General features: G+C 41.8%; 1 protein-coding gene across 1 annotated transcript in view; it reads left to right on the top strand.

Annotated features, from left to right (window-relative positions):
- Positions 1-1,162: 1,162 nt before the first annotated feature.
- Positions 1,163-13,344, top strand: part of LOC103643851 (uncharacterized) — a 51,136-nt gene continuing 38,954 nt past the window's right edge. Inside the window, exons 1-11 of the mRNA XM_008667018.4 lie at positions 1,163-1,632; positions 1,730-1,815; positions 7,064-7,192; positions 8,338-8,457; positions 8,529-8,654; positions 9,009-9,060; positions 9,133-9,243; positions 9,819-9,912; positions 10,047-10,372; positions 10,472-10,579; positions 10,994-11,393. Of these exons, the coding sequence (XP_008665240.2) occupies positions 1,609-1,632; positions 1,730-1,815; positions 7,064-7,192; positions 8,338-8,457; positions 8,529-8,654; positions 9,009-9,060; positions 9,133-9,243; positions 9,819-9,912; positions 10,047-10,372; positions 10,472-10,579; positions 10,994-11,393 (1,576 nt within the window). The 5' untranslated portion in view covers positions 1,163-1,608. The remainder of the gene's footprint in view (positions 1,633-1,729; positions 1,816-7,063; positions 7,193-8,337; positions 8,458-8,528; positions 8,655-9,008; positions 9,061-9,132; positions 9,244-9,818; positions 9,913-10,046; positions 10,373-10,471; positions 10,580-10,993; positions 11,394-13,344) is intronic.

Genomic DNA, 13,344 nt, shown 5'->3' on the forward strand with positions numbered 1-13,344 from the left:
GTAAAGGGTCCAGCCCCCCTCCTCTATAAATAGAGAGGTGTACGACCGATTTGTAATCATCAATCGAATTAATACAACTTCTATTTCACATTTATTTCCAGTACAACTAGGATTAGTTATAGTTTAGTTCTAGTTTAGCCTCTCGATCCCCAAATTCTCCGCTTCTCTTCGACTCTACGCCGATTAGAAGAGCCTAGGTCGGCCTGCCGAGCCTAGACAACTCCTAGGATCTCTCCTCCCCGACGGGGTCCCTCCCGGGAGCGAGATCTAGGCCGCCGCCGGCGACTTCCGCCGCCCCTATACACGCGCGGACCGTCTGGGCCCCAGGGCGCGGACCGTCCGGCCGTCAGGCAGAGGACCCTAGCCCTACGCCAGGTCGTGGACCGTCCGACACCAGGCCGTAGACCGTCTGCGCCTGACCAGAGAGCACCACCGCGCCTCGCACCAGGCCACGGACCGTCCGGCCTCTGCGCGCGGACCGTCCGCCCCTGTGCAGAGGGCACCACCACGGTTCTTGTTAAGTGTTTGGCGCTTCAAAAAGGCGTCAACAACGCGCCAGACGGAGCGCTAGCTGCTAGCCGCGGCATAACCCACAGTAGGGGTGGGTGTTCTGGTTACCCGAAAAATTCGGATAGGGTATTTCGGGTTTTTAAATTTTCGGGTTTTGAGAATCGATACCCGAAATTACAACGAGTTTTGCAATATCCGAAAAATCGGGTACCCGGAATTTCGGGTTCGGGTATTCCCGAACTACCCAAACTATTGTGTCGGCTTAATAAAAACACACACACCCTATTAAATTAGTATAAAAATATAAACTATTATGTCGGCTTAATAAAAACATATACACCCTATTAAATTAGTATAAAAATATAATTTAAATAATGATATACATGGACATATAAAACAAAAAGCAATCTATAGTTATGCACACTTACACATAATTATAGATGCACAAATTAATAATTAAACATGACATGAGTACATAACGCATAAAAGTTCGAGTAATTCGGGTATTTCGGGTACCCGAAATAAATTCGGGTTTTGCAAGTTGCTACCTGAAATTCCCGAATAAAATTTGGTTTTCGGATATTTCGGGTTCAGATTCAGATATTTCGGGTACTCAGTTAATAATAACCTACTCTCTGATGTCTGATGTCGCAACTCGCAACTCTAGCTCCCAGCCTCCCAGTCTTCCCAGGCGGCCGGCGGCGTCCTACCAGTCCAAGCCTGAAGCCTCCCAGGCCAATCCTCCCAGGCGGCGTCCTCACTCCTCTCCCAGTCCCAGGCGGCAGGCGCAGCCGGCCAGGCGGCTGCAGGCACACGCGCACTGGCGCACCGCGGCACCGCGCACTCGCGCACCAGCAGGCAGCAGCCGGCCAGTCCCACTGCTCCACACCGCCCCGACCAACCTTCACACCTAGCCGGCCCAACCCCACGCACGGACGTTGAATCAGGCTAGTCCTCCCAGTCTCCCACTCCCAGGCAGCAGGGCGGCAGGCGCAGGCGCGCAGCCACCAGCCGGCCAAGCGCTACCGCCTTTCCCCTCTCCTCCTCTCTTTTCCCCTCCCTTTTCCAGCACGGGGAGCGACCTGCGCTGCCGCCACGATGCCGAAGCACTACCGCCCTGCGGTAATCGTCTCATCTCCCTGGTTCTCCCTGCCTCTCAAAGGACCTTTTCTTTGTGTTGTGCCGTGGTCTCTGACGTGCTGTTCTTACTATGTCTTAGGGTAAGAAGAAGGAAGGGAATGCGGCAAAGTACATCACGAGGACCAAGGCGGTCAACTACCTGCAAGTTAGCCTCGCAATCTTTAGGTTCGTCACTATCTCCCAATTAATACTCTATATTGCCGGCGAGCCGTCATCTAGACGGCGTATTATGTTGAATAAGCTCGTGGGATGCTGATGCTTAACCATATATGCTGTAATTGGGAAATTTAGTCATTTTTGCAGTTACTTTGTCCATTGAGCTTAATTACTACTATTTGTTATGCCCTTCATGTAGCCACTGTCTTATAGTACGTGGCTGGTGTGCCACATATCTCTACAACTATTAAGAGCCTAATGTAGACTGCCCCCGCCTCTCCCACGCCCGCCCGCCGCAATCCCCAACCGCCCTCCGCAATCCCCTACCGCCTGTCGTGATCCCCGCCGCCGTGGCAGCCGCCCGCCGCAACCTCTGCCTAGATAAGGATAGGGGGCGCCCTCCTCCCTCGATCATCCGCACTTGTGTAGCCATCGCGCCATCTACACCGGCCACCGCCACACGGAGGTTCGCCTCTGGCCTTGCGGCTTGCGACCTCGAGGTGACCGAGCCCGCGGGCTCCATGACGACAACGGTGACGCCGGAGGAAAAGATGGCGGCGCAGCAGCAGGCCCCCGCGTCGCGCTCCTCCTCCCGACCTCGCCGTCGAGTCCCTATTCCCGCCGGACCTCGATATCTTCGCAGGCCGCTGGACCCCGCCGGGGCGGGTGACCGATGCAGTGCGCTCTCGATCCGTGCAGAGCTCAGGTGGTTGGATGGCCGCCCGTGCGCAACTACCGGAAGAATACCCTCGCCGCCGCGACCGCCTCCCGGAGCAAGGCGCCGACGGAGGAGACCGCGTCCGGAGCTGGGCCCATGTACGTGAAGGTGAGCATGGATGGCGCGCCCTACCTCAGGAAGGTGGACATCAAGATGTACTCCAGCTACGAGGACCTCTCCCTGGCGCTCGAGAAGATGTTCAGCTGCTTCATCGCTGGTGAGTGGTGTTCGGTTCTATGCCTCTGTTCCATGCTTTTCCCTCTTGTATGTTGCATTCACGGACATTTTTCGAAGCTTGTCGATTGGATCCGTTGTGATGTACTAGGATTTAATACTACAAATAAGTAGGAGTTTGAATAATTTTGTCGAATAAAAGTTGCTTTCTTGAAACAAAGATTCATAAGACTTGTATGAAGATAGCATTCATACATCGATGTGTTATGCATGCATAATCATAAACAAACACCAGGCACAATACAAAACATACGGTCATTTTGTGCACAGCGAGATATTTCTGCTTATCATGCCACGAACTCCACCTGACTTGGCTGCACTGCTCTTTTTTTATCATAGTTCCGTGTAGCTCTACTAACGGACAAGTAATTGGGGCACACGCACAGTTTTCACGGCCTAACAAATAATCATTAATGTGTGAACAGAAACTAAATGCCATACAAATCACTGAACAGTTTTTGCATAGTATATCTTTTTTTCACAAGGATATTTGCTTAGCCTGTGATTTTAAAGGTCAAAGTGGTCTGCATAAATCATCGAGCAAAGACAGACTGACTAATGGCTCAAAGGTGGATGCCCTCAAAGATCAGGAGTATGTCCTTACATATGAGGATAAGGATGCAGACTGGATGCTTGTCGGTGATCTTCCCTGGGAGTAAGTACCTTTATATTGTCATATATTACTTTTAATATAACTATAGACCTTGCCCTTAACCCTAGCCTCTGTATGCTTAAATCATAGAGTAGATTACCTTCAGAGTTGGAGGAGCTCACCATTAGGGCGGTTCTTTTGCCTACCGACAAAGAGGAACGGCGGTGGCCTCACAGTCTCACACAGGGGCAGTGAGGTGTGGTGGCAGGCTTCCCTTCACTAAATGCGGAACAGAATAGATCAGATCAGTGTTTTTGTGTGGGGAAGAGTTGGTAACAGCGAACATTGGGTCCCATACCGGTTGCTCTTCCCCTTTTATATGCACGGTGCGAGAGGGAGCCACAACCAATAGGTTGTTACGCCCCCTGATCAGGGCACATTATGGCAGGATAGGATCGACTCGGTCCATAATTGAATCGATTGGGATCAACCCAACAAAGTTTAGTTTATTTGTTGTTAATGTTATTGACATATTATATGACTATGAAAAGAATACCGTTCACATTATTTCTCCACTTGTGAATGCATTACGTTATACCAACAAAGGATAGGATCGAGCTTGGCGCAAGGGCACCCGACGCTGGTCCTGCTACAGCCGGAGATCGGCCTGGACATCGACAAGCTCCAGATGTTGCCATCCTTTGAGGCCCAGGGCGCGTGGCTGGTGGAGGCGTCGCTGGAGGACCACGCAGGCCTCCTCGCCGCCGTGGCACAGGCCGACGTGGTGGTCTCGGCCATGTCCGGGGCGCACATCCGCAGCCACAATCACTCCCTGCAGCATAAGCTCCTCAAGGCTATCAAGGAGGCTGGGAACATCAAGGTCTGTCACTTTTATGTGCCCTTGCAGCTTCCACTATACTTACTAGCTACTAATTCGTGGTTTAGAAAGATTCCTTTTTAATCTGTTTTGTTAAGTTTGTTAAGGGTTTGTTTGGTTAGAAGGGGATTGAAGAAAGCTTCCTTTTTAATCCATTTTGTTGATTGAGTCGCATTCCCGAATCCATACTTGAACATCAGGATCTCATATGCGAGTAAGGTCCCAACTTTTATCAAACTTCTTCACACGTCCTGACATCTGGAAGGGTGAGCTCAATTCTGTTTATGCTGTGCAGGGTATCATCTCGGGACACTGGAAAGACTATGGTTGATGCTTCATTAGGAGAGATAATGACCACATGTTAGAAGATTACCTAGCAAAATGAAGACTGGTACTTAATGTAATGGCCTACATAATAAAATTTAGAATAGTTAGTACTCTGCAACTTCTGCTCACTCTTGCTTGGGATAAACTTTGCGTTTATTTCTTGATGATGCCTGCAGTATTGTTGTCACATGATGTTTTTACTCGGGAGATCTGGAGGTTGGCGAACGCCCGGGGAGAAACTATTCAAGGAACTATTATTTAGTAAGACAGAAAGCTTAACGATAAAAAATAATGTGTACACAACTTGTGAAGTATATGCAAATTTGTTCGAGATATGCACCTGAAATCCAGTTATTTTTTTCTGACTGGACTTCTTTTTCTTATTGTGCAGGTCAATTTGTTTCTTTTGGAGAAACTTGTAAGTCTAGCTAGATTTGTTGATTATTGACTTCATATCAGTCATGAAGCAGACCTTATGATGTATATAAAAATACACTGCAGTGCACAGTTGAGGGATATAACTTAGTTTTTCAAGCCTGTCCATCTCCAGCAGATGGTTTAGTTGGGAAAGAATCTTATGCTCAGGTACAAATTGGTAGGCAAATTCTAGGCAAAGGAGTTGGGTTAACATGGGAAGAGGCCAAGCTCTAGGTAATGAGCAGTCTAATACTGACTGACTTTGTTTTCCTACTGTTACCTTAGTTTCCTTGCCTTAAGAAAATCTGGATTTATTTAGTAAACCCAGAGAATATCTCTGTTTGCATTTAAATCAGCATCAAGGATGGTCATGCTTCATTTTGTTTTCTTGTGTGGGTTTAAATTTTTTATATGTAAACTGGACTTATGTACTATTTCCTTCAACGGCCATGTTTTGCTCAATCAGCTCTTGTTTCTTTTTTAACATAAAAACTCAAACTATCCAGTAAGGCCTAATCAAGCCCTCATGTTAGTCTCTTTGACTGCACGATGATTTGTCATGTAGATAATAATTTTGCTCCACCTAAAAATGAAGCAAGAAACTGAATTTGACACAGCCACTGCCGTGGTAGTGTGGCACATAAATGAATTTTGTTACATAACTGAATTTGTTAGGAGCACACATTTCAGAACTGGATTTTTGAGTTGCACACACATTTCTTTTGTTTCAGAACTGAATTTTTGAGGTGCACAAACATTTATTTTATTTTAGAATTGAATTTTTTGTTTTAGAACTGAATTTTTAGTGAAGAGCACACATATTTAATAGTTTCGGAGCATGACATTTTAAAACTAATACAAAACTGAATTTATTACAGTTATACATGGTTGTTCAGATGTGACAGCAATGACTAATGGTAATTGCTTTCCCAGATGGCATATCTTTTACATATCTATTCTTTAGAAACCGGAACTTAACTATACATTAATGGCAGGGACAAATGTCGAGATAGGTCCAAAAGGCCAAGAACCACCATCAATTAGCTCTGGCAATATTAGTTTTGTTGTTCGTGTATTGGCTAAGTTATTGCAGATGGCGCTTGCCTTTTGCTTCAGCTGGTAATTATCCAAGCCTTCGCAGTATTAGCTCTTTACAAGTTAAATTTACACAATCTGACTTTTTTTATCTGTAGATCAAGATCTAGAATTCGAATTGGGCCATGTGAAGCATTTCACATTTCACGATCTGCAAAGTGCAACGGACAATTTTAATTCCAAGAATATATTAGGTCAAGGAGGTTTTGGAATTGTGTATAAAGGCTGTTTGAGAAATGGAACTTTAGTGGCAGTGAAGAGATTAAAAGATCCTGATGTTACCGGTGAAGTCCAGTTTCAAACAGAAGTTGAGTTGATTGGCCTTGCTGTGCACAGGAATCTCTTGCGTTTGTATGAATTTTGCATGACCTCTAAAGAACGATTGCTTGTATATCCATATATGCTAAATGGCAGTGTTGCTGACCGCTTGAGAGGTAACTCAATCGTCTACAACATTTCAATGTTAATGAAGTCTACAATTGGCATTCTGTGCAAGTCTTTTGCATTTCTTGTAAATATTTTGTTTAACATTATGTGTTTTGGTTGGTTCTTTGCCACGACCATATACTCTGCTTATATATCCTTATACATTTGTAATATACGGGGTTGCAATTTTCAGATTATCGCAATGGAAAACCATCTCTTGATTGGAGTAAACACATGCGGATTGCTCTTGGCACTGCCAGGGGTTACTCTACCTTCATGAATAATTAGTGTTTTTGTATATTAATGTATGAGTAGGATCACAAATAAATTACGAAACATTTTTCTATAATATTATAACACATTTGTACATGAGTTATCGTGGTATTTTATCTTTCCGTTGCAACGCACGGGCATCCACCTAGTATTACTTAAGATGGTACTCCCTCCTTTCTGTTTTATTTGTCGTGTTTTAGTTCAAAAATGAACTAGCCGGCGACAAATATTCAAGAACGGAGGTAGTAGTTTGAATCCTTGAACTCATTTTTTGTTGACATTTTCCTATTTATCGCAGGAAGCTATGCATTCTAAAGGGTGTCTTTCCACGTCAGCCAAAGAAGAAGGTGGAAGGGAACCACAAGACCTACTACCACACAAAGGATATTGCATTCCTCGCTCATGACCCTTTGATCGAGAAGTTCAGGTAACTTTTCATACCAAATATTTGTGCCACTATCGCGATCACTACAACCGCTATTTAGTACCTTGTTTTTTTAACAATAGGCTGAACTTAACCAACTTTGACTAAACCATTATTCGTTTTTTACCAAAAAAACTAGAAAAATGATAATCAATATTCACTTGCAACTAAAGAAAGATGAGTCAAGATGTAACAGTCATTTTTTCTAGGATGGTAACAGCATTTTTAATGAACTAATCTTTTAAAGGGCTGAACAGCTGATCTGAACATCCACTTATTCATGCTAGTTAACCTGAACCTTAATTTGTTTGGTTTTATGAATCAAGAGCACCTTCTTTTGTGTATTAGTCTATTTCCATTTTTTGCCATGTCGGGTGAAAATTAATATTTTCAATTGAAAGAATGAAACAAACTTAGCGTGGGCAACAAAGGCCATTAGCCGTGCATCGTGTACGCTTGCCCATAATGCTACAATTTTGGAATTTTTGTAATGACCTATAATTTTTTTTAAAAACTATTCTGGATGATGACTTTGGAAATGCTGGTTTTAGATTAAACTTCTGTATGATGAAGTGTATAACATATGTAATTTCACTAGCGTAACGATTACATCATATCAGAATCCACAAAAGAAGCTCTAGAAGCACGCTGTTTGTTTCAGATTCTGCTTCTTACTGGCCCTAAGAGTGGTAGCCTCTTGCCATCTTCGTTCCTTGTTTGTTGGTGATAAATATCTTACTGCCTTTTCGTTAGATGAACTACTGGTGTTTTAGTTACTCGGCTGTTTATGATATAAATCTTCGTATAGGTGCTCTATGTGATTAGCAATGTTGCAAAACTTTATAATTTTACTACTGCTGCCATACTGTATTTTGTTTTCTTTAGGAGCAATTAGAGTATATGAACAAGATCATGCTAAGAACCAGCCAAAATCTAGAAGCTGAAACAAAACAGCCTAGCTCTTGAGCTGGCTTTTGAAAAGCTGGAAAGCTGGCTTCGGAGAAAATGAACTAAAAGCTGAAAAGCATGCTTTGAGGAGTTTTTCTAGTTTTTGGTGTGCTGAGAAGCTAAAAAATTATAACAAAAGTTAATAGCAAAAAGACAACAGACAGAAGCCTTAATGGTATTCGTATTTTATTTGTTTTCAGGGAGATTAAGGTCCATCGAAGGAAGGTTAAAAAGGCTGTTGCTAAGAAAAACAGGGATCTTGCAGACAGGCTGTTGAATCGGCCACCAACTTACAAGCTTGATAGGCTTGTCCTTGAAAGGTATCAAGTATCCATGAGTTCATCAAATACTCTCTCTATGTCGCATTAACTGTTCTATTTTTATCAAACAGGTATCCAACATTCGTTGATGCTCTTCGTGACTTGGATGACTGCCTTACAATGGTGCATCTGTTTGCGGCATTACCTGCTGTTGACGGTGAACGTGTTGAGGTCAAACGAATCCATAACTGCCGCAGGTATGTTTTGTTTAAAATTACCATGTTCTTTCCAAGTGTACTAGGTGATTATGCTCTGAATACCTATTTTTATTGTCACTATGTGTACAGCTATATCTTGCCTGGAATTTTGGCTTATCACAAAAATTGTATAGGTTTATCAAATATCCTACATGGTAACCTTCAAACCTGCATGTAATCTGTGGACTGCACTTTGTGGTCCTCACATAGTCACATCCAAAGTAAAATCTCAATTCTATAAATCTAAAAGTGTGTCCTTTCATTATTTCTTTTTTATAGCGGATATTTATTATTTTCTTATCATATGATGAAGTCATTTCAAACCTTATGTGCTTTGAAATGTTTTGTTTGTAGGTTAAGCCATGAATGCTTGACATTTATTTCCGTGAAGGGCATATATTATCAGGTAATTATATATCCCATTATTCTTTTATCTGTACATGATGGCCAAAATTCATGATTATGCCATGTAATGCAGGCTGAAGTTCAAGGACAAAAGATCACCTGGCTAACTCCGCATGCTCTTCAGCAAGTATTAACTGATGATGTTGATTTCAATGTGATGCTTTCTTTTCTAGAATTCTATGAGGTAAACAAATATGGACCACTCTTTAGTTCTTGTGTGTTTCATGTTTGTGCAACTGTCAGTAAATTTCAGGCCAAGACTTAATGATATGGCAATATATTTTTATCTAATTTTAAATTAGTGGTTATTTGTTTTGTTTTTCATCAAAGATGAGCTTGTTATAGACAAAAGCTTGCTGTGGTTTTCCTTGGTGCATAAGCCTTCTTTAGTCCTTTTAACCCCTAATCATGGAATGTCAATTTGCAAAGGCTGAGAATCCTGTAGGCTCTTGATCAAGACACAGTGTTGATATTGTAGTGCTTGCATTTCCATTGTAGGGTTGCTGATCAATTCATTGTCAATCAAGATACCATATTATGATGTCCAATAACTATTACAAACTATATACCGGTATTCCATGGGTTTTTGTTGTTATCGACATCTCCCTTTTCCATGAGCATAGTTTCAATAGTTGGCTATTGACACCATACATGTTGACGTTTCATGAATGCTCCCCTAGAAGTTAGAAAGTTCAACAGTGCTATTTGTTGTGTTTTTTTCATCCTTTTGACTGAGTCTATTCTCTGTTGTGCTTGCAGACTCTTCTAGGATTTGTGAACTTCAAAATCTATCATTCAATAAATGTAAATTATCCTCCTATTCTGGATCCACGTCTGGAAGCTTTAGCTGTTGGTATGTTCTGGTGCTTTTTATTATTTAATCATCTTTGTCCTTTTTCTTGGATGTATATGCACTGCCATATTATTTTTCTCTGTTCTCTAATTTTATGATGACTTATTTTCTGATATCATGTTGCATGGTGCCAGAGCTCTATGCATTGTGCCGATACATGTCTGCTGGTTCCAGAAGAATGATTGGGAATTCACAAACTGACGAAGTAATGGAAGATAAGGATGAGAAAAGTAAAGCTGAGGAAGTAATTGAGGAAGAGAAGGTTGTGAAGAATAAAGCAAGCTCAAAAGCAGATGAATCTGAGTTCAGATTAGCACAGCTTCAACATCAGCTCCCAACCAATGAACCTGGTGCACTGATGAATCTTGTAGAAGAATCAACTGCCGATGATGCAGATGATGATGATACTAAAGATTGTAAAGGTTTATTTAAGAACTTAAAGTTCTACTTGAGTCGAGAGGTAGGTTATTGGAATTTGTCATTACTGCAAGCCAACTTTGGGATTGCAGTTCTTATTTTAATATCTTTCAAATTTTTAATCCTTTATATGCACTTTCAGGTGCCTAGGGAGTCCCTGTTATTTATAATTCCAGCATTTGGAGGGACTGTTTCATGGGAAGGAGAAGGAGCTCCATTTAAAGAAATAGACGAAGATATCACTCACCAGGTTGATTCCATTTGCAATAATTTATTACACCAAAGTTTAACTATATAGACGGAGACATTGTGTACCATCCCTAAAGTAAGATGCCACTCTAAGTACCACGACAGCAATGCCATACTAGGGCAATAGTTACTACAATACAATTTTTGTATGTGGCTAACTGTTCATATTTTACACTCTACCATCATATGATCATATCTAGCGAAGTAAAATAAAATGGCCTGTGGATTTTTTTATGCTTGCTAGTATCCATATTGTAATAAAAAATAGGAGTATAATATCACATCCTCACACTATAACAGTTTAAAGAATGAATTGCTCAAACAACTAGAAAAATCTGAGCAGGAAAAGAAACACCTTGAAGCAAGTCTTAAAACTGAGATGCAAAATAATTCAAATTTGCAAAAATCCTTGAAGGAGCTTCAAGAGAAATGCCTAAGCTTCGGCAGCCGATGCGTGCAGCGGCTGAAGGATGTGTTTCATTCTATTGGAGCCAGCTCTGAAAAATTTACACTTTCAGCTGAAAACTTGCCCAACACATTAGAATATATTGAAGGCGAGGTTGAAGCTCTTGACGAAGTTATTGGTAGCCATGCTGACTTCTGCGCCCTGGTAGCTTCTCGGGGCACAGCTACCGCTTTTCTGAAAGCTGGTTGCACGCATGGAAAAATTGTTAATAGGCCCAACTACAGCTTATCATCATCAGATCTGATAGATATTCCAAGCCTAGCTCGAAGTATCGGAAATAGATTTATGACCCAGATTTGGGTAAATGGCGGGCGGAAAATGGCGGGTGACGAAGCTCGAAGTCATCTTAAGCCGGTAAAAAGCTTATATTTGTTACTTTTACCTTCTTCTTGAAATTTGCACCTTTCTTATTCTGTTCTTTAATACTCGTAGGATGACGAAGCTGAAGTATAACAAATCTGAAGTATGACGAAGCTGAAGCTTGATAGTTGCTACAATATTCTTTCCTGTAAAAATTCTGGAGAGACTTTTGTAATATTATTATGTAAAAACTCATGTAAATTTGTACATACCTTGTAATATATTTTGTTTCCGCTATCTGTGTACAATCTGCTTTGTTGTGGACGAAACTTCTTTTTTGAGCCGAAGGCGAAAAACATATTCCCTTCTTTTCGTACATAACGAAGCATAAAAATTTTCCTTTTTCAAAGTCTTTCCTCATTCCCGAAGCACCTATCTTTTTTGTGTGATATGATGATGATTCTATATATGTCTAAATGTATGTTTATGAATGCAAATGACATGATGAAATGTATTGTGGAGATGAATATTGGGAATGATTCAAATTTTTTCACTTTTCAGCTTCATCGTTTACTTTTCAGTATATCAGCGTTGACTTTTCGCTGTAAGCCTCCCTTAGGAGCTTCTTCGCCTTTTACTTTCAGCGGAATCAGCGTTGACTTTTTGTTGTAAGCCTCCCTTAGGAGCTTCTTCGCCTTTTACTTTCAGCGGAATCAACGTTGACTTTTCGCTGTAAGCTCTGCATTCCCTTAGGAACGACTTTTAAGCTTCTCCCTGTTTTCTTTTCTTTTCCCTTGGCATTTACATTTACATTTTTTGGGGATATCACTTTTATAGAATCGAAATAAGGAAAAGAAAAATTACATGTTGTGGCCCCATTAAAAACCTCTCCCCCTTTGGAAAGGAAAAGGGTGCCACAAGAAAGAATAGAAAAAATTACATCAAATTAAACATAATATCGCCGAAGCTCATCCGCATTCCATGACCTAGGGATGTCGTTGCCGTCCATATCCTTCAATCTATAGGAACCGGGTCTTGACGAAGATACTACTAAAAAAGGTCCTTCCCACTTCAGCTGTAGTTTGCCCACTGTCTCAGGGTTAGCTACCCTTCGAAGCACCAGATGTCCTGGTTCAATGTTCTTCAGCTTAACCTTTCTGTCACGCCATTTTATTGTTTCGGCTTTATATTTATTGATGTTTTCCACAGCCTGAAGTCTGATCCCTTCTATAGTATCTTTTTCCACAGAGCAATCAGCTTCGTCTTCACCTTCTGCCGAAGCCACCGTTCTTATTGATCCTGCTTTGGCCTCTTCCGGGGTTATTGCTTCATCCCCAAACAATAGTTTGAAAGGTGTAAAGCCTGTTGATCTTGACATGGTTGTATTATGGCTCCACACCACTTTGATTAACTCGTCTGGCCACTTTCCCCTAGGCTGATTGAAGATTGACTTCATTATTCCTGTCATTATGATCCCGTTAGCTCGTTCGACAAGTCCGTTTGACTCCGGATGTCGAACTGATGCAAAATGGATCTTCATACCAATTTGACCACAAAATTCTTTGAAAGCTTCAGAATCAAACTGTGTCCCATTATCCACAGTAATGGCCTTCGGCACTCCGAAGCGACAAACAATATTTTGCCAGAAAAACTTTTGAATAGTAATCGAAGTTATTGTGGCTAGAGGCTTCGCCTCAATCCACTTGGAAAAATATTCCACTGCCACTACAACATATCTTAAGTTTCCCTGTGCTGGTGGTAATGGACCTAGCAAATCAAGGCCCCACCTTTGCAACGGCCAAGTGAGTTGTATTAATTGAGTTAAAGACGAAGGTTGTTTTTGATCTCTTGCACATTTCTGACAACCTTCGCACTTTTGGACTAAATCCGCTGCATCCGAAGCTGCCTTTGGCCAATAAAATCCTTGACGAAAAACTTTCCCAAGCAAAGGCCTAGATCCAATGTGAGATCCACACAGGCTTGCGTGTATTTCCTTCATT

This window comes from Zea mays, chromosome 1, assembly GCF_902167145.1.
Source record: "Zea mays cultivar B73 chromosome 1, Zm-B73-REFERENCE-NAM-5.0, whole genome shotgun sequence".
Classification (NCBI taxonomy): domain Eukaryota; kingdom Viridiplantae; phylum Streptophyta; class Magnoliopsida; order Poales; family Poaceae; genus Zea; species Zea mays.